General features: G+C 33.5%; 3 protein-coding genes across 5 annotated transcripts; 2 read left to right on the forward strand and 1 right to left on the reverse strand.

Annotated features, from left to right (window-relative positions):
* The first annotated feature begins 776 nt into the window (after positions 1 to 776).
* Positions 777 to 4,550, forward strand: LOC145043857 (phototropic-responsive NPH3 family protein NPY4-like). Of its 3 annotated transcripts, none has more exons than XM_078992626.1 (6): positions 777 to 1,308; positions 1,557 to 1,575; positions 1,996 to 2,110; positions 2,375 to 2,444; positions 2,694 to 3,806; positions 3,898 to 4,550. In XM_078992626.1, the coding sequence occupies exons 3-6, from the start codon at positions 2,049 to 2,051 to the stop codon at positions 4,378 to 4,380; spliced, it is 1,728 nt and encodes a 575-aa protein (XP_078848752.1). In that variant the 5' UTR covers positions 777 to 1,308; positions 1,557 to 1,575; positions 1,996 to 2,048; the 3' UTR covers positions 4,381 to 4,550. The 3 variants fall into 3 exon arrangements, with proteins under 3 accessions (XP_078848752.1, XP_078848753.1, XP_078848749.1); XM_078992623.1 differs by having other exon boundaries at positions 778 to 1,308; positions 1,557 to 1,842; XM_078992627.1 differs by lacking the exon at positions 1,557 to 1,575.
* Positions 4,551 to 5,345: 795 nt separating this feature from the next.
* On the reverse strand, positions 5,346 to 8,457 carry LOC145043858 (casein kinase II subunit alpha-like). Its single transcript, XM_078992628.1, has 10 exons — positions 7,999 to 8,457; positions 7,790 to 7,919; positions 6,840 to 7,034; positions 6,598 to 6,755; positions 6,426 to 6,516; positions 6,174 to 6,239; positions 5,995 to 6,077; positions 5,845 to 5,908; positions 5,655 to 5,723; positions 5,346 to 5,548 (listed from the first exon to the last, which is right to left on the reverse strand). Exons 1-10 carry the CDS (start codon positions 8,379 to 8,381, stop codon positions 5,489 to 5,491), a joined length of 1,299 nt encoding a protein of 432 aa, XP_078848754.1. The 5' UTR covers positions 8,382 to 8,457; the 3' UTR covers positions 5,346 to 5,488.
* A 7,091-nt stretch (positions 8,458 to 15,548) lies between these two features.
* LOC145043859 (uncharacterized) lies at positions 15,549 to 17,634 on the forward strand. The gene is made up of 7 exons (XM_078992629.1): positions 15,549 to 15,698; positions 15,875 to 16,018; positions 16,343 to 16,441; positions 16,530 to 16,606; positions 16,712 to 16,820; positions 16,885 to 17,213; positions 17,406 to 17,634. Exons 1-7 carry the CDS (start codon positions 15,629 to 15,631, stop codon positions 17,496 to 17,498), a joined length of 921 nt encoding a protein of 306 aa, XP_078848755.1. The 5' UTR covers positions 15,549 to 15,628; the 3' UTR covers positions 17,499 to 17,634.
* The last annotated feature ends 2,243 nt before the right edge of the window (positions 17,635 to 19,877 follow it).

Below are 19,877 nucleotides of genomic sequence, written 5' to 3' on the forward strand. Positions count from 1 at the left end.
TAATTATAACAAAATTGTTTGACTACTTTAAAATATTGTTTATTCGAAAGTATTCTCAAAGTATTTAACTTATAATAAATATGAATATTAAAACGGGTAAACCAGATTATGTATAATAATAATAATAATAATAATAATAATAATAATAATAATAAATCTGACCAAAATGGTTCAAGTATTCAATAACATAACTATAATATTTATTTATTTTTAAACAAAATGACCAGCAATTATGTTATTATAGGTCCATTGCAACTTGCAAGTTGTGAATTTTTTTTTCAATGGCCACACCATGAAAACTAAAAGAAAAAGATATTACAAAATATAATAATATATTGCAAAATACATATGTATATATTACAAAATATATTTTTTTCTTCCAAATTTATTAAAATAAATTTTTTAATGATCATAACACTCAAAAATAATTTTACAATCCATAATGAAGCATTATTTTTTATATATAATAAAAGAATAAGTATTATTTAATTGCACAACTCCACTAATTTTATGCCAAAAAAATAATAATTAATTAGCACTTAATAAGAAAAAAGCAATCTCCAAGATTCTCTTTTTACAATATCGACTGAAAACACACATACATGGTAAATGGTAACAACTAGCTGATAGCAGGTGATGTTCTGAAAAAGCTCGTATTTTTATTTGGCCAAAATAAAGTTTGATAATTGGGTATTGGGCATTGAGGTCGGAAAAAGGAGGAGGGGCCGGTGGTTATGGGTGTGGTCCGGTGGTGGTGGGGGCGGTGGTGCTGATTGTAAAGGGGGAAATAACAACTAAGCGCCAAGCCATTTTACTGTGGGAAGTGCGAACATTCTGATAAAACCTTGGCTTTTTGCGATAACACACTGTTGCTTTAGTGGCTGGCAAGATTAACGACAACTCATCTTTTTCTTCCCTCGTTTCTGTTGTGTTCTTCTTTTTTTCTATCTTTTTCCCCCAATTTTGTGCGATCCAGTTTCCTCGCTTTTCTTTTTCCAGATCATCAATTCCAAATCTTTGATTTTTAGCCTTCACATTGGTCCCGACTATTGTTAAAAGATCAAGACAATTAAGTGGAGTGTGGGGCTTCATTTTGTTTTTTGTTTTTGTTTTGTCCCTCGCATCTTTTTCCTTTCTTCATATCCTAAAAAGATTGCACCCCAACTGTTTGATGATATGCCTCTGAGACCCTTCAACTGTTTGATTTGATCTTCGCTGTTTCTCTCATCGATTCTTCACACGTCTCATTAAATCTTGACATCGGTGTCGCTTGTTTTCATCATACTTTCATGTTCGCAGATAACCGAGGTTCGTCTTCACTTTCAGTCATATACGTATAGTCCAATTGATCGATTTTGAGCTTAATTTAGTAATTAGTATCCTTTTTCTGCTAAACATTAATGGTATCATTCAATTGGTGAAGTAGATTCGTTGATTCTAGTGCAAAGATTGTATTTTTATTTGTTTAAAGTACCAAAGCAAGTTGATGTTTGTTTGTTGTCTACTAAATTGGTGGTGTATTTTAACTGATACCAAGATTGTTGGGTGTGTGGCAGGTCCTCCAAATTCCCATTGGTAAGAGAAAGATTTTATTTCGGAATGTGGATTTTTTAGGGTTTGAATAATCGAAAAATTGGGTGGTTTTGAAGAGAGAGAAAGATATAAAAGAATTAAAACAGAGCGTGGTGGATGTCAGTGGTGGCAAGTGGAGGTGCCTCTGGTGGTGTAAAAACTGAAAATTTTGTACTTAAAAGAGTCTGTGAAAGTGCGTGTCATTTTTAGCAGTGTCTCCTTGTTTACCCCATCCCCCCCACCATTTTTGGGTTTATGATAGAATCCAAGGTAGCATAACACAAAAGCTCTTTCTTTGGGTTTATTAGTTACTCATTTTTGTTTATTTTCAAGAAATCTTGATTTTGAAACATTTCTTTTTGGCACTTCATTTAGAAATTTTAACTCCTCATTCATTACCTTACCTTGTGTGTTTGTTTCCAGGTGGTTTAATTTGATTGAATCTTAGACTTGATTGAAGTTTTTTAGTTTTCAAGATGAAGTTCATGAAACTTGGATCAAAGCCCGATTTGTTTCAATCTAATGGCGAAAACATCCGGTTAGTATCTCATTCTTATCTTATAACTTTATGCAAATTAAATGTTTTGTTTTTCAATCATTTTAATGGTTATAAACTTTTCCAAACATATGTTCTTTTTATACCTTCAAAAGTCTAATTCTTGATCTCTCTTTCTCACTCAAAATGCCAACATTCATTATTCCAACTTACATTTTATGAAAAAAAGATGATAAAAACCAATACCCATATGGGTTTTGATCCAAACAATGAAAAACCTAAGTCAATGATTTTATTCATGTTTAGATATGTAGCAACCGATCTTGCAACCGATATGATCATAAGAGTTGGAGACATCAAATTTTATTTGCACAAGGTACAATATTTTTTTGTATTATGTTAACAAACTCCATAACTTGTTCTTATAACAGTCACCTAGCTAACTAGCAGACCGTTGTATACCTGATTTACATCTCACATGATCTTCTTGGAAAATGTGAGCTAGCCAGCCAGCTCAGTGTGGGCCCCTTCAGGGGTTGTTGGAAGAATGACCTTTTATAAAAGTTTTGTAACTCCCCTTAAATGGTCAAATGAAACATTAATTATGTGTTTTTGACTTTTGTAGTTTCCCTTGTTGTCTAAAAGCGCGCGTTTGCAAAAACTAGTTGCGGTGTCAGATACCGAAAATAATCAAGAACTCGAAATCCGTGATATTCCTGGTGGGCCCGCGGCATTTGAAATTTGTGCCAAGTTTTGTTACGGGATGACAGTCACACTCAACCCGTACAATGTAGTATTGGCTCGATGCGCAGCCGAGTATCTAGAAATGTATGAAACCATCGATAAAGGCAATCTAGTTTACAAGATCGAAGTGTTCTTGAATTCAAGCATCTTTAGAACTTGGAAAGATTCAATCATCGTTTTCCAATCAACAAAAGTTCTTGTTCCATGGTCGGAAGAATTAAAGATTGTTAGCCATTGTTTAGACTCCATAGCTTCAAAAGTTTCAATGGAAACTTCCAAAGTCAATTGGTCTTACACTTACAATCGAAAAAAATCGGGAAACGAATCTCCAAGAAAAGTTATAGTCCCAAAAGATTGGTGGGTTGAAGATTTGTGTGATCTTTCAAGTGATTTATATAAACGAGTTATAATCACAATCAAGACAAAAGGGAACGTGCGTTCGGATGTTCTTGGTGAATCTTTAAGAGCTTATACACAAAAAAGGCTACCTTGGTTTGGTAAAAAAGACGAAAAGAAACACGGGAATGATTTAAAAACTCGTTCTTTAATCGAAATGATAATGGAACTCCTTCCGGAAGAAAAAGAAAAAGAAACCGTTTCTTGCGGGTTTTTGGTTCATTTATTGCACGCGTGTGTGGTTTTGGAGTGTGGGGGGAAACGAAAGAAAGAATTGAAGCAAAGGATTGGGCGAGAGTTGGAGAATGTGTCGGTTGATGACGTGGCGATTCTTGATGTTGATTTGGTTCAAGAACTTGTTGCAATGTTTATGATGCGGGATCAAAGTGGGGAAGATCAAGATGAGTTTTTGGAGGTGAAATGTGTTGATTCAAATGCAAAAGTTAATGTTGCAAAGATTATCGATGGGTATCTTGCGGAAATTGCAAAAGATCCGTGTTTGCAGTTGTTAAAGTTTGCGGATCTTGCGGATATGGTGTCAACTTTACCTAGATCAACACATGATGGGATTTATCGCGCGATCGATATGTATCTTAAGGTAAAATATATCATCCTACTTCCCTTTCTTTTCTATTCTATTTTTTTTGTTATTAAAACATTTTGTTTATTTATTTTTTTAATTTTGATAGGAGCATTCGGGGATTGGAAAGAGCGAAAAGAAAAGAATTTGCCGGTTAATGGACTGTCGAAAGTTATCACCGGAAGCCTGCCGGCACGTGGTTCAAAACGAGCGACTGCCGTTACGTGTGGTGGTGCAGGTGCTCTTTTTTGAGCAAGTGCGTTCCACCACAACAGGTGGGATCAGTGAGATCCCACCTGGACATGGACCCACTAGTGGGTCCCGTGGCAGTTCAAGAACTGCCACGACAAATACAGAAGAAGAATGGGGGTCGGTCCCCACAAGTGAAGAGCTCAAGACGTTGAAAGTGGAGCTTGAGAAAGGTGGCGAGAAGGCGAGTAGTAAAGTGAAGGGGGTGTTAACGTCAAAAAGGATATTTATGAAGGTGTTTTCGGGTAAAGATAAGGAGAGTGATAATGGGAGTTCGGATACATCCGAGAGTCGATCCACAAATGCTGAGGAAATGAAGAGCAGGAGGCAGTCTTTGTCATAGGTTATTATGTTTTGTGTAAATTGTTGTGTGTTTTTTTTTAAAGGTTTTAGGGTTTAGAGGACTTTTGTAAGGAAATGAACCTTTTCTTTTGAGGAACTCTTTAGTAAAATTAGGGATTCCTAGTATGTTTGGAAATTTTAATGTAGCAATGAACAAGTGTCTTCTTCTTCTTTTTTTTTTTTTTTTTTTTTTTTTTGGCAAAAAATCCACGTCTCACTGTCAAATGTCGATCAATAAAGTTGAACAGGAATTGGGCCGATTGGTCTTGACCCTTGCCCAAATATTTGGTCCGGTCAAAACTTGATCAATGCTAGTTTAGATTTTTAAAAGATAAATATTGTTTTTTTCTTTTTTTCAAAAGAGATATAAATACTGTTAATCTTCTTCTTCTCTTCCATGAACTTGATCATTTATATATTCTAACATCTTTGTGTATAGGAGTCTTGTGAGTTTGTCTTCCAATTGGAGACAAAATAAAATAGACCATTAATATATTTCATTTTAGGGTAAATGAAATATTGCATTGCTATGATAACAATTAACAAACCTGTTCTTGATTATTATGCATTAATTAACTACACTTTGTTTACTTTTCAGGTTAATTGTTGCAATGCTTAGTGTTTGATAGCGAGGGTGATGTATTTATCTCATGTGTATATTTCCTTAGAACTACATGAAATTTATTTTGGGTTACAGCATAACTAATCGTTTTGTGAATTTTGATCTTATATTTAAATTTAGCAATGACTTTATTTTCTCTACATTTGTATTTTTACATAGCAATTTGCCGATTAAAGCTTAATTATTTGTTTACTAGGTTCTAGGGCTTTAATTTGAGTAATGAGGTTTGAATTTAATTTAACGTTGTGCTCTTTTAATTCATTTATTTGATTTATACACTAGAAGATGGAGTAGTGTATGTGAAAGAGTAAACACGCATTATAATCGTATCAAAATGCTAAAAATTGTCAAGATCATGAATTTGCATTACAAAAAAATAAGTAAAAAATCTAAATTCCCAAAACAACAAACAAACAAACAAACAACAATCAATAAGAAATATACAAATTCCATATTCAAAGATTCATGCTTCCAAAAAAAAAAACAATCATGCCCGAGTTGTTCGGCTGCTCTCTGCATTTCTTACAGGGTAAAAGTACGGATGCGCCTACAAAAATATCAAAAAATAGCAACAGACTTTCAATAACTTCACACTAACTCAAGGGTAGCAAGGTAATTTTACCCCAAATAAACAAAGTTACCATAATCCATACCATGGCTTCTTTAGCAGTTGGTCTTTCTTGATGGTCATACCGAAGCAACTTATCAAGGAAATCAACCGCCTACACACAAACACACACACATCAATTTTTTTAAAACTTGTAATTTCCAATTTTCAAATTTTCCAATTATTATTTTTATTAAACTTTTATAAAATGTAAAAAAAAGAAATTCAGACATTACCTCAGGCACAGCTAAATGTTGATTATCAGCATTAATAAACTTTGACCATGCTTTCCTGTTATGCCTGTTGAAACTTCATTGTTATAATCAACACACACACACACACACACAAATAAATAAATAAATAAATAAATAAAATATGTTAAAAACCTTCCAACAAGCTCACTAAGATTTGGGTCTAGCTCTATACGATACTTTTGTAGATAAGTATTTAACTCATCAGTACCTAACACCTACACACACACACAAAAAAAAATAAAAAATGTTAAAAACTTAATTTTTATTGAAAATAATAATAATAATAATAATAAGCAAATGAGAAACAGTACCTTGGCAATTTTGACTAGCTGATCATGATTATCATGCCCATAAAAAAATGGTTCCTTTCGGAATATCTGCAAACAATAATTATTTATTTTTTTACATAAAATACCTTTTTGGTCCCTTAACTTGTTCAAAAAAGACAGTTTTGATCCTATTTGTAACGAAAAACTGCAAGAGGGGAAAATTTGGGAGGAGAAGTGCAAGTTTTGAAGAAGCTGAAGGACCAAAAATGTAATTTAGTTGAAAAGATTATATACCATGCCAGCAAACATGCAGCCAAGGCTCCACAAATCCAAAGAGTAATCATAATCTTGCAAATCAACAAGGAGTTCTGGACCTTTGAAATATCTGCAAATGCAATCATAATAATATAAAAAGAAATGACCATTTTACCCCTGGAGGAAGAAGTGAAGGTCAAAGAAGTCAAACCTGGATGCTACACGGACATTGTACTCAGTCCCGGGATGATAAAACTCAGCAAGACCCCAATCAATAAGACGAAGCTTGCGTTGTTCATGATCAATCATCACATTGTGAGGCTTCACATCACGATGCATGATTCCTTGAGAATGACAATATTCTAATGCCTGTTAAAAAAAAAAAACATTTTTAATAATATTTAATGGTTCGTATTTTATGAAAGAAAGTGATATGAAATGAGATGGCTTTGCCTTTAGAAGCTCAAAGATGTAATAGCGAATATCAAAGTCAGAAAGTGTTGGATAAAGCACTTTGAAATCGGTGTTGTTGACATATTCAAATACAAGACTTGGTGTTTTCGATTGTTGATCTCTAACAATATCCAGTAGCTTTATAATATTTGGTCCTCCACATAGATTTTGTAGGATTTTGATCTCTCTCTTGATCTGCATTCAACAACATTTCAATCGGTATAAAAGATTCTAAATATGTGTTTGTTTGATCTTGCAAGCATAGTAAAAGCTGAATTAGGTAAAGATTAAACAAATTATGTCATTTGAGAATAAGGGTGTCTTAATACATATATAATATATTACAGTTGTTGTTAAGCACAGAAGAAAGTGAAAGACATAGACATTATCAGGGGAACAAACAGATCTTAGATCTCTAGAACAAGCATTTCAATTTTAGCCCAAATTTGCTAAAATGTTTCACAAGTGCAACAAAAATGTCAAAATCCAATTAAAGAATCAAGCAATAGCATTCATTTATAAGGTGTATAGGTTGATGTTCCAAATTACAGTTAATGAAGAGGGAATATCACAATATATGTCTACTCTCAAAGCAAGTCTTAAGAATTTTGTGTATGCTTCTTTTGCTGGTATAAAACCTGTAAAAAAAGTTAATTTCTTGATCTTGGAGGTTGAAATTGATGTAAATCATCCATCCTCACACAAGCTCCTTCCTTTGACTACATTCAAGGGCTAACAAAAGGAACTCATCTCCTTCTTAGGCTAGCCCTTAGAACCTATGATAGAAAATTGACAAACTGTCTACTTCTCTTGAGATTCTTTCATAATTAATCTAGAATTTCGATGTTCTTAAGTTTTTTGTGGTCCATGTATGTGTATGCAACGAGTCAAAGATCATTAGATGATCGGAGACAATAAATTAGGGAATACAGACAAGAGAACGATCTAACCTTTTTCTTTTTTACGGGTTTAAGTATCTTGATGATGCATTTTTCGTCATTTACAGAATGCAATCCCTCAAAAACCTCGCTGTATTTTCCTCTTCCAACCTTCCGGACGACCTCATAATCATCTTGTTCGCTGTAAGATGTCAAAACAGGATTAACAAAACACAAGTAAGATCAAAAACAAATGACGGATGACATAACAGAGATCTAACCCCCATTGAACAGCAAGAGACTCGTAATCCCAATACTCCTTGGGACGAACAACATTAACGTCGGTATAAACCCTCGCCTTGGACGAGGCGCCGGGATGGCGAGAAGCTTTACCGATTTTCTGCGCCAGTTTTTCTTGCAGAGATGACGCAGGTTTGGTGTTATAGGATGAAGATAGTGATGAAATAGGCGGGTGAACTAGGGTTTGTTGATGAGAATATCTATGTTTATTGTGTTTGTGGATGTGGTTGTTGTGTTGCAGCGGTAGAACGCCGGCGAAAGCGTCGCAACGGAGGAATACGACGGGGAATCGGGATTGGTAGAAAGGTAATTTGATGGTGTTGATTGAGGATGCGGTGAATTGCAGAGGAGGCCTCACGGCCATCAAAGGATTAAGGACGGCTATTAGTAGTGTCACGACAAGGGTGAACAGGTTCGAGATGGCGTTGGCGTTCCCCTCTCTTCCTGTTTATTTTAAGCCTTTTTTGTATTTTTGTTGAATTTATTTTCCAATATATGGAGGAAGTTTAATTATTTAGATTTAGGGTTAATGGTTACCCAATTAGTATTTTGTCAAATGCAAATTCGTTTTATAAATTGAATTCTGATGATTGTGACGATAAAAGTTAAGTAAAGTGATGAATGTTTGTAAACACAATAGTTTACGGTCTTAGTTGTATTTGTTGGTAGATAAATATAAAATGTGATTACCATTGACAAAATTGGTGGATAGGGCAAACTCGAAAGTTTAGAAAGACGAAGGGGCAAGATAACATTTAACAAAGTTTTAAGTCGACGGGGTGAAAATGACATTTAACAAGGTTAACGAGTGGTAGAGGTAGGGAAATCATGATATATATATACTACAAGGGTTAAACATGAAACCTTAGAAAATAGAAGGATTAAAGTGACATTTTAAAAGGTTCAAAGTTGAGAGACTGGAAGAGATATTTTACAAAGTAGAGGAATGAATAGTTTAGGAAAATCATAATATATATACTATGGGGACTAAACACAAAACTTTTAGAAAATAAAGGGCATGAAAGTAACATTTTAGAAACTTGTAAGTCAAGGGTCTGAAAATGACATTTTACAAAGTACGGGGTGGAAATCGTGATGCGTGTACGGATCGCTCCAAGAATCCACCTACACTTATTAGACTTTTGACACCACAAACAAATACTAATATAATCGCTTGAAACTAAATATGATACCCAAATGGGTTTGGGATACGTAGTGTAACAAATAACAAAGAATAAAAAAAATAACAAAAGAAATAGATGTGAAGATCAAACCAGATCTATAGTTTGAAATGTTGGTGAAAACAAACAAAGACCTACTAGTTTGAGTTCGAGATCAATAATAGGAAACCCATCCAACAAATATCAATTTTGAATTGTACGCAACAACTCAAAATGAAAACAACTTCAATTTTCAATAAACTTCAATTATTTCTTATAAATTTTCGACCATTAGGCTATTTATAGCCTTACAATGTACTATTACAAAAGAAAACTAATTAATCAAAAGGAAATTACCTAAAAAATCTTAAAAATACAATAAATAAATGCAAGATCATTTCCAAAAATAACATAATATATTTTGTAGCAAGTTATCTAACTGACCCTTCGTACCATAGATCTCAACAAGTGACTTTCGATGTAACACCCAAAAGTTTCAAGCCAATTTAAAACTTTTCAAAACATTTAAAACCAACAGTTATTACATATTTGTTTTCAAAATAGTTTATATAAGAGTTTTTCCCAGAAAACATAAACAAAACATGGGGAGTTGTACGATCATGCCTTCGCCTTGTTGCGATCCTCTAATGTATCTGAAACAATAAACTGAAATTGTAAGTCCGATAGCTTAGTGAGTTCCCCCAAAATACCCATACACCGCACATAATAAATATACAAATAACAGCATATACTGGGTCGACAACTTTACAAACTGGATTACCCCCTAGGCCAACAGTGTGTGTCTGGATTGCCTTACGGACCCACAACTCACATCTGGATTGCCACCGAGCCCACAATACGAGTCTCCCTCAACTCGTATCTGGATTGCTCCCAGTTTTGTTGGTTACCGCACGGAGCAGTATCACCTCAACCCATCTCACATAATATGTCAACATTCATCATAACTAATGTGCATGCAAATAACCACATAACAATACAAGTAGTTTTACAGACCTACCTAGCTGACATAACTACGAGCATACAACACTACTCATACTCAACATACTATCACTACTAGAATATCATATCCAATGGGCCGACTTTGGTGACTTAGACCTCTTAGTGTTGTGAGGTAACTCACCTCGCAACTGTCGATTCGGAAGAAAAGCTCACCTCTCGGATTACCGCCTCAAACTCCACCACCTATATTCACCACACACCCAGGCTCATAAATTCCCAAAATACCCCAGAAGTCCAATAGTCAACGCTTGGTCAAGGTCAAAGTCAAAGTCAAGTGCCAAGGTCAATAATCCATGTTGACCTGAAGTCGTCGAGTGCAACTAGCCACTCACCGAGTTCCTTTCATAACTCGTCAACTCGCCGAGTCACTTGAGTGACTCTTTGAGTTCCTAATGTTTGTGGCTGAACTCCTTGGCCAACTCATCGAGTTTCTCTTGCAGCTCGCTAAGTTCACATGTGTCCAAAGATTGGGAAGACCTAGCTGACTCGCCGAGTCACTCTACTGACTTGCTGAGTCTACGAAAATCTTCATCGGGCTCGCCAAAGTCCCTTCAGTCCTTGATCCAAACAGATGTTTTTTAAGCCATGCTAAGGTTCCATATTGTAGATCAAAATCCCCATAGCATGGTTATCACGTAAAAGTTGCAAACTTTACGTGCATGCAAGGCTATAGAGACTATAAATGACAAATCCAAGCTTGCAATGGAGTTTTACACCTTAGGAGAGTCTCATTCATGCAAAAGCTGGAAGCTTTATGGACTTAGAGACCCAAGGGAGTTCAGATCTGAAGTTGCAACTTCAGATCTTAGCTCAAACACAAGAAAGGCTTCCCAGTATGCTAGAAAAGCCCTAAAAATCCACCCAAAAGAGATGTGGAATGGAATGAAGTCAAGATGGCGGCTTAATACCTTCTAAAGGGTGCGCACTGAAGTGGATCTCTGATTCCCACGAGTTCCTTGCTTCCAATCACTTGTTTCCCTAAGCTTTTCTCACCGAAATCCTTATTCAAAGCTTAAACACACCAATGTAGCATACACACAGGAATTAGGGTTCTGGAATATCAATGGGGTTGTGAAGGGGAGACTGGGGAGGCAAATGATCCCTTAAATAGGGTGCAAAACCATGGAAATTAGGGTTTCATCCTCCAACTCCTATTCGTCGAGACCCTACCTAGACTCGGCGAGCAGGTCACTTAAACACGTGGACCAACTTGTTGCTACTCGACGAGTCGGGCAACCTACTCATCAAGTAAACCTTGAAATCAAGAAGAAGAAAAATTTTATATCAACAAAAATCAATACCTGAGAATCGGGGCGTTACAATTCTCCCCCTCTTGAACTAGACTTCTCCCTCAAAGTCTGCTGCGGTGCACAACTTCGGGTAGTGCTCTCGCATTTCTACCTCGGGCTCCCACATCCACTTAGATCCCCTCCGATGCACCCACTATACCTTTACCAAAGGTATCTCCTTGTTCCGCAGAACTTTCATCTTCCTCTCTGGTATGGCCACAGGCCTCTCCACGTAATTCAGGCGCTCATCGACCTGAATATCATCCAACGACACTACTGCCTCCTGATCCATAATACACTTTCACAACTGTGAAACGTGGAAAGTGTTGTGGATCCGAATAAGCTCACTCGATAGCTCTAATCTGTATGCCACCTTGCCAACCCTAGCAATGATAATGAATGACCCAATGTAACGGGGACCCAATTTACCCCTCTCCATGAAGCGGATCACACCCTTCCAGAATGAGACCTTCAGGAGTACCATATCACCTACCTGGAACTCTAACTCGGATCGGCGTCTGTCGGCGTAACTCTTTTGCCGACTCTGAGTGGTCTTTAGTCGTTGACTAATCTGCTGAATCTTCTCGGTAGTTTGCAAGACTACCTCCACCCGTCCCATCTCCCTGTGTCTGACCTCACCCCAACAACACCGGGGTGCGACATCTCCTCCTATACAACAGCTCAAAAAGCGGGGCGCCAATGCTAGAATGGTAGTTGTTATTGTAGGCGAACTCCGCAAGGGGTAGGTGGGAATCCCAGCTCCTACCGAAGTTAATGACACACGCCCTTAACATATCATCGAGAGTCTAAATGGTCTTACAAGTCTTTTTCATGTATCTATATCGGTTTCTATCCAATAGGTGTGTCTTAAAACCATCTCGACATCTCTTTACTAGATCATTTCTAGTAACTAGTTCTAACAATCACACACATACGAATCAATTCACATTGATTTTTTAATCTGACTACTTAACTTCATACAAAGGATACCAATTCAATAGTTTATTTTCCTCTCATCCCGGGGTAACTTACCCTAGGGATGAGCTATTTAACGGAAAACCGAACCAAAACCATTGAACCCATAAAATTAATTGTATTAAAGGAAGCATTGAACTCGAAAAAGTCAACTAAATCCTATTTTCTCATATTTGTTAAATCTCCTACTCTTTTTAGTTTTAGTGCTACCATGCTGATTTTTACTTTATTATATTTTTGAACATGTTGATTCCTTGGTTTGATTAAATCAATCACAAAGCAATTACCTAGTTCACTCTTCCTTATGATTAAGCATGCCAATTAGGTTGGGTTCGGGTTGACGGTCAAAAAATATAAACTCAATCCAACCCATATAATATATAGGTTGGTAGGTCACGGGTAGGCAGGTTGGAAATCTCAACCCAACCCAACCCATATAACTGTTTAAGTAAATATGTTCATGGGTTCATAAGTTAATGGGTTGAATCTAACCTACATAATATGTTTAATAAATAAGCAACAAATTTTAAAAATGAGGTTTTTTTCAACATAAATTCATAAAGTGATTAAAGTCATTAACATAAAAAAGGGTTTTCAACATAAAGTCATAAAGCCATTAACATCTAAATAAAATTTGAAAATGAAAACATTCATACAAAATTTAATTGTTCAAAAATATCCAAAAACAAATTCGATAACTCATTCCACACCCATATGAGCACATGCCGGATTCAGTTCCAACAACTAATTCACATGACTAATCCGTTTAACATTACAGCTTGGTGAGTTCAATTTCAATACCAATTTTCTTATGTTTCCTCTGGTTGGGATGTATATTCGTATGTATATATTCATTAATGTAAAATCTAATTGAAATAAACAAAAAGTTCAATTTCAATACCGATTTAGAAAGAAATTTCACAGTGCGACTGACGAATCGGAGCAGAGCACAGCACATGAGCGACTAGCGAGTGAACAGTAAACGAATCGATTTGTGTGTTTTCTGTTCTTCGTTCTTCCGTTCATCGTTTGTGATCATGACTGACTCATAAGTATGTATGTTGTATGTGTTTTCTTTTTCATTAATATTTAATAATTAAAATATATCTATTTTTATAAATGTAACATATATATATATATATATATATATATATATATATATATATATATATATATATATATATATATATATATATATATATATATATATATATATGGGTTGACGGGTTGACTCGCAGATCCAAACATATAACTCAACTCAACCCATAAAATAAGTGGGTTGACAAGTCAAATATCAACCCAAACCCGTCTATTTTCGGGTTGGGTCAATATTAGATTACGAGTTGGATCGAGAGTTGCCGGTTCTACTTAGGATATGATAGTCCATATGGGTTTGATATATGATATTACAACTATATTATTTACATGATTTCATACACTTGCGAGTAAGTGTTTTCATCAACAAGTTTTTAATGCCATTTGCAAGGGATTGTTTTCACTTAAAGTTAGAAAATTAGGTAGTTGTTAGACTCTTGAAGGTCTCAAACATATTTTACTCTGCCTAATCGAAAATCTAGAAATTCTGAATTTACGTTTGATTGAGAGAGTTATCAACACAACAATTAATGTTCGATAATTTTGAATACAAACCTCTGATATTTTAAATGATCAATAACAATAGTTTCTTTCAAGGCATGCCTAATGACGAGTCTTTGTCTAAAATGTCAACATCTACGCAAATAATATATTAAAATATCATTATTAAACTTTAGGTCATTTATCTTGATATTTATTTAACCAAATGAGTTTTATTAAAATTTCTTACTTAATAGTTAAAACTCCTAGTGTCAACAGTCAAATATAGGTGTTGCTTAATCAATCTTGTTTTGGTTGATCCATATAAATATTTTGTTTGCTTAGGAGTAAGGGAACACTTACCAATACCTACTATGGATCAGGCTGAAATGTTGCATCTTTAGCTTTAGACTCTTCAAATTCCTTGATTTTTTCTAATTTTCCCTTCAAACATATTTTTAAGCTACTAGTTTGTCTTTTTTTTTTTTTTTTTTTTTTTTTTTTTCCTTACTGACTAAACAACAAACAAATTTAGAAATAACAAATATACGAATAAAAAAACCTAAGTACGATTAAGAAAAACATGTACCTTAGAATATTAAACTTTATGAAACAATTCACATAAGTATAGAAATTTAGGTAGTTATACGGTTTTAAGAATATTTGTTTGGTTTTAATCACATGGTTATGCATATGTAAACAAGTGGACAAAAAAATAGTTTAAAAATAGAATTTAGTATCTGTTAAATACTAAAAAAAAATGAAATAACATGAAAAATACTTGTTAAACAATTCACGATTTTTGTATGTATTCATAAATGTCTAAAAATTTATAAAAATAAAAATATATACATATTAAATTAAATAAACAACTAATGATTGAATTAAAGGTTTTATAAAAGTCATTTCATAATCCATCAACAACTAACGATTATAAAACATGTTTAACGATTTACTTGGAATATTCAACTAATGGTGCATCGTTATCTTCATTATCACTATCTTCTTTGAAATACATCGACATATTATTTGAGAAATGAAAGAAGAAGCTGCTTGATTTTTTATATCAATCCTGTCACTGTCTTTGTCATCAACAACCTAAATAGAATCGGCTATCACTACAATATCTTAAGTAGAATCATAAGAATAAAAATTCATAAATTTATTTTTAAACAATGATTAAAAAAATACATAAATGAAAAACTTGAAAGCTTATAATTTTAGTTTCTTTTTAAAAAGTTCAAACTCAAGAAAAATGATAAAGTAGATGATTAAGACTTCATATAAAATTTAGTCAACAACTCACCATTTCAAGTAGTAAAAAGATTGATTGTTTATTTAGTGCAAAAGTTGCTACAATCCAAACTCAAGGGTCCAAAAACAGTAAAAACACGTGACTTTTACAAGTCGGAAAACAAACAGAAAGCGCGAAAGTTCCAACGCCCAAAACCAGCGGGCTCTAATCACCTCCTACCCCACCCACGTAACCCTTACCGTGTACCCTCACATCGCTACATTCACTCCATATATCAATAACAGGTGGTTGTAGAGAGTTTTTATTTTCCTCCTCCTCCACCTCCGCCGCCGCCGCCATGGAAGAAGTTAGGGCTAGCTCCGCCTGGGTCGCCTCTCATTCTTCTCACGTCACCGTCGATTCCGAAGGTATGATTTCATCGTTTATAATGCCCTTCCCATCGAAAACGCTGTTGTGCGAAGTCACATTTTGTTTGTTCATACGGTTGCATTCGAGTTTTTCGTTCGGATTTTGCGTGTGTAATCTGTTCAGTTTCCATGTAAACTTTTTGAAAGTAGTTTGTGTTTTTTTTTCCGGTTCACAGGCATTGAAAAAGTGGTGGAAAGTGTTGAAAACTCTATCCCGAAAGTCGAATGGAATTACGAAGGGATTCATTACTTCGACAATGGTCCTTTAACTGTTCAATACTTGTTCGTTTTGGATGCTCTGAATTTCTGCTTTTGGCCAGGTAACATTGCATTTTTTTGTTAGATTTTTTAATCAAAACTGATCAAATAGGCTATTTTTAAGCTTCAAAGAGATTGTGCATTATCAAAATTTCGAGACAAAAGTTACTACTGTATTCGATTTCATAACCAGAACCACAAATAGAACAATGCTACTGTAAAGTTGCAACATAATCCCGATAAGATGTTAAAGTTTTTCCCTTAGATTGGGACAAAAGGAGTATTGTAGATCATAGCCATAAAACTAATGTAATTAGCATCAGTTGGATAACTATTGTGATGATTTATTCTACTTGTTGATTGTACATTTTGTTAACTGATAACAGATCAAGAGTTAAACTATGATGATTTGGCTTCTGGATTGAAATCAGCTCTTGAAAATGATCAGTCTGTGTTTGATGCTGATCGACTTCAGAAGTACACTGGTACTACTACTCTTGTGTTTTCCCGTGTAAATGACCAGATTGCCCCTTACTTTTCTTCTTCTTGTTTAACTTTCTTACATACTCTCAGGCCCTGAGTTGCGTGAACTATTGAAATGGCCAAGACCACTTCCTTTAGAAGATGAACGTGTTCGCTTAATCCACGAGGTACATTTTAGTGTTTCTATAATTTTCAAAATACAAGTAAAATTACACTTCTGCCCTCAACCAACCAAAAAATTGATGTGTATATATCATATATGTATGTGTTAGGTTGGGTTTGAGTTGGAGAAAAGCTTCAAGGGAAAGGCATCCAACATTGTTGAATCTTGTGGAAAATCAGCTACAAATCTTGTTGCTACAATCGCACGTCATTTTCCTGGTATTTACGTTTCTACCCTTTTGTGGTTTCACTTTCCATTGTCTAACACAATTTTACAAAATAGGTTTTAGAGATCACACAGTGTACAAAGGCCACCAAGTGTTCTTGTATAAAAGAGCTCAGATTTTTGCTGCTGATGTATGGGGGGCATTTAAGGGAAAAGGGTATGGAGAATTTGATGATGTTGGTTCAATCACTATATTTGCGGACTATATTGTCCCTGCTGTTCTTCAGCAGCTTGGAGTATTGAGATATAGTCCTTCCTTAGCTGACATCATAGGGGCAAATAAGGAAATTGGCTCTGGCACTGAGGAGGAAGTTGAGTTACGTGCTTGCTCGATTTATGCTGTTGAAAAAATGAGGGATTTGATCGTTAAAAGAACCGGGAAACAGGTTCTTTTTTTTATTTTTTATTTTTTTGACTTAATGGATTAAGCACTTAATCTGGATAACCATACATGGCTTAATGATTGTAACCTCTTAATGGTTAAGAGAAAGTAGGGTCTCTTAACCATTAAGAGGTTGTATATTGATTCGACTTTATTGGGTTAGATAAGTATGTAAGTTTGGGCTTTTGTTTTGTAGGTGTTGAGTGTGGAATTGGATCTTTGGTTGTGGGCATATGGTGTTTCAAATCCATCTCTTCAACATCATCGTACCTTATCTATTTATTATTGAAAAAATAGGTTGTCGGGTGGGTGATAATGATATAGCCGCCGTTTTGGTTTCATTTGTTATGCGGCAATTTTGTCTAAAATTCGGAAATTAGTAGTACACAAGGTTAATGTCTATAAAGGTTTCTTGTTTTCGTATCTATGGGATCTTGGGAGTTTGTTTATGTTCATTATTCAATGTATAAATGATCTAATACAAAATCAAATCATTTAGATATATAAACTTTATAAAAATCAGGAGGAATGTATAATATATATATATATATATATATATATATATATATATATATATATATATATATATATATATATATATATATATATATATATATATATATATATATATATATATATATATATATTCGACACAAACATGTTAAAGTTAGGCAAAGTACACCTAAAAAACTATATTTTAAGTTGGTTTCTGTATAGGAATTTAAAGAAGAGAATGGATTATGAATAAAAAAAAAAAAATCAGATTACATGGCAGTTGTAGTGTAGGTGACTAGAGGTTTTTTCTCTTCCTATTTTGTCATCATGTCATGTACTCATGTATGAAAACGATGTTGAATTAGTAAATAGTGTATACATGGTTATATAGTGGTTTGCATCATTGCATGTGTCGACGTATCACGTATACATCAATCCCATTGAATACTCCCTTGATCCTTTCCAATTGACTATATAAATATAAGACTATTTTCGGTAGTAACTAAAATCTCTCGTCCATTCGTTAAAATATATTTTCTTTTTTCGTGATATAACCAACCAATTAAAATAATTTTTTTTTATCAATTCTATTAACAACTCAAATCAGCCAAACTTTTTATTATAATAAAATAAGTAAAACTATACAAAACTATATAAATATTGACCTTTATTTGTAGATAATTCTTTTTTAATTTTTTAATTTCTTTTATTTTATAAATCTCAGTCTATTTTTTATTTTTATTTTAAAAAAGATAAAACCTAATTTAACATTTATAAAATTTATTTAAGAATAAAAAAGGAAAAAAACAATTGAAAATCTAACACAAATATCCACAACTAGGCGTGAGACCCGTATATTGATAAAACAAAAAATTAAACATGAAAGTTTAAACAATAATTTATTTAAATTTGAAATTTTAGATTTGATATTTAAAATTAAAAAAAAAAACATATTAAATACTATATGAGTCTTAATATTTAAATTTTTGGTTATTTTCAATTAAAACAATGATTAATTGAAGTGTAAATATGATGTGTTAATTAAGAAAAGATAAAACAATGAGAAAATAACAAATGAAAAAAACATTTATTTAAAAATACCAAAAAGTGACATGTGTTTAAGTTATTGAGAAAGTAACATATGTCACAATTATTTTCATTTATTAGGAATGATTGTGTTTGGTGGATGGTCGCCTCCCATAAATGTAAGGATACGGTGTCAATGCCACCACATGGTGAATATCATCTCCAAGTTGAGTAAAGATTTTGTGGTTGTAGATCGAGGTGAACGGAGTTACAAACATAATTTTTGCTCTCTTTATTTTTTTTCAAGTCATAAACAACTTACTAGTATAACATCATTTCCTAAGGTTTATAAGTTGATATTTGATTAATATGGCTAGCTCTTCAACATGATAAATTGGAGATGCATTCGGTATAACCTTAGTGGAGCATTTTCCTTTATGTTTAATTTTTAATTTTTTTTTTGACCAACCAGAGAAAAGGTCACCAATGACAACAACATTCAATTGTTTATAAATATTATATTACATGATAGGTTGATGATGAAACCTCTCTAAAGTCTAAACAAATAAATAATGGACCATCATCAAGATGTGAGAGATAGCATATTGTATATATGATTCTAAAGTAGCACGTTAGAAGCATTGCGTTATATAAAAAAGTTTAAAAAAATTTACATTTGTTAGGAAAAAGAAAAAATTGAAGGTAGCATGAGCTACCCTTGCAACCAATTGTATCTAACCCAACACTAATAGTTAGAGGCGTAGCTAATATAGGGCAAGAACGTGCCTTGGTCCATGCACACAATATTAAGGTTATATATATATATATATATATATATATATATATATATATATATATATATATATATATATATATATATATATATATATATATATATATATATATATATATATATATATATATATATATATATATATATATATATATATATATTTGTTAAATAAAAGGAGTTAAGATTATGATATGATCTATTTCATTCATAACTTGAAATTAGTAGGAGATGATATATTGTTGTCTATTAAACTTTATTTTAATGATGTAAGACGACATCGTATGCAACTTAAAAAAACAATTTAGTTAAGAATGCATATATAGTTACATTTTGTTATCATTTAAAATTTTTTGC

This window comes from Lactuca saligna, chromosome 4 (assembly GCF_052625555.1).
Source record: "Lactuca saligna cultivar CGN05327 chromosome 4, ASM5262555v1, whole genome shotgun sequence".
NCBI lineage: Eukaryota > Viridiplantae > Streptophyta > Magnoliopsida > Asterales > Asteraceae > Lactuca > Lactuca saligna.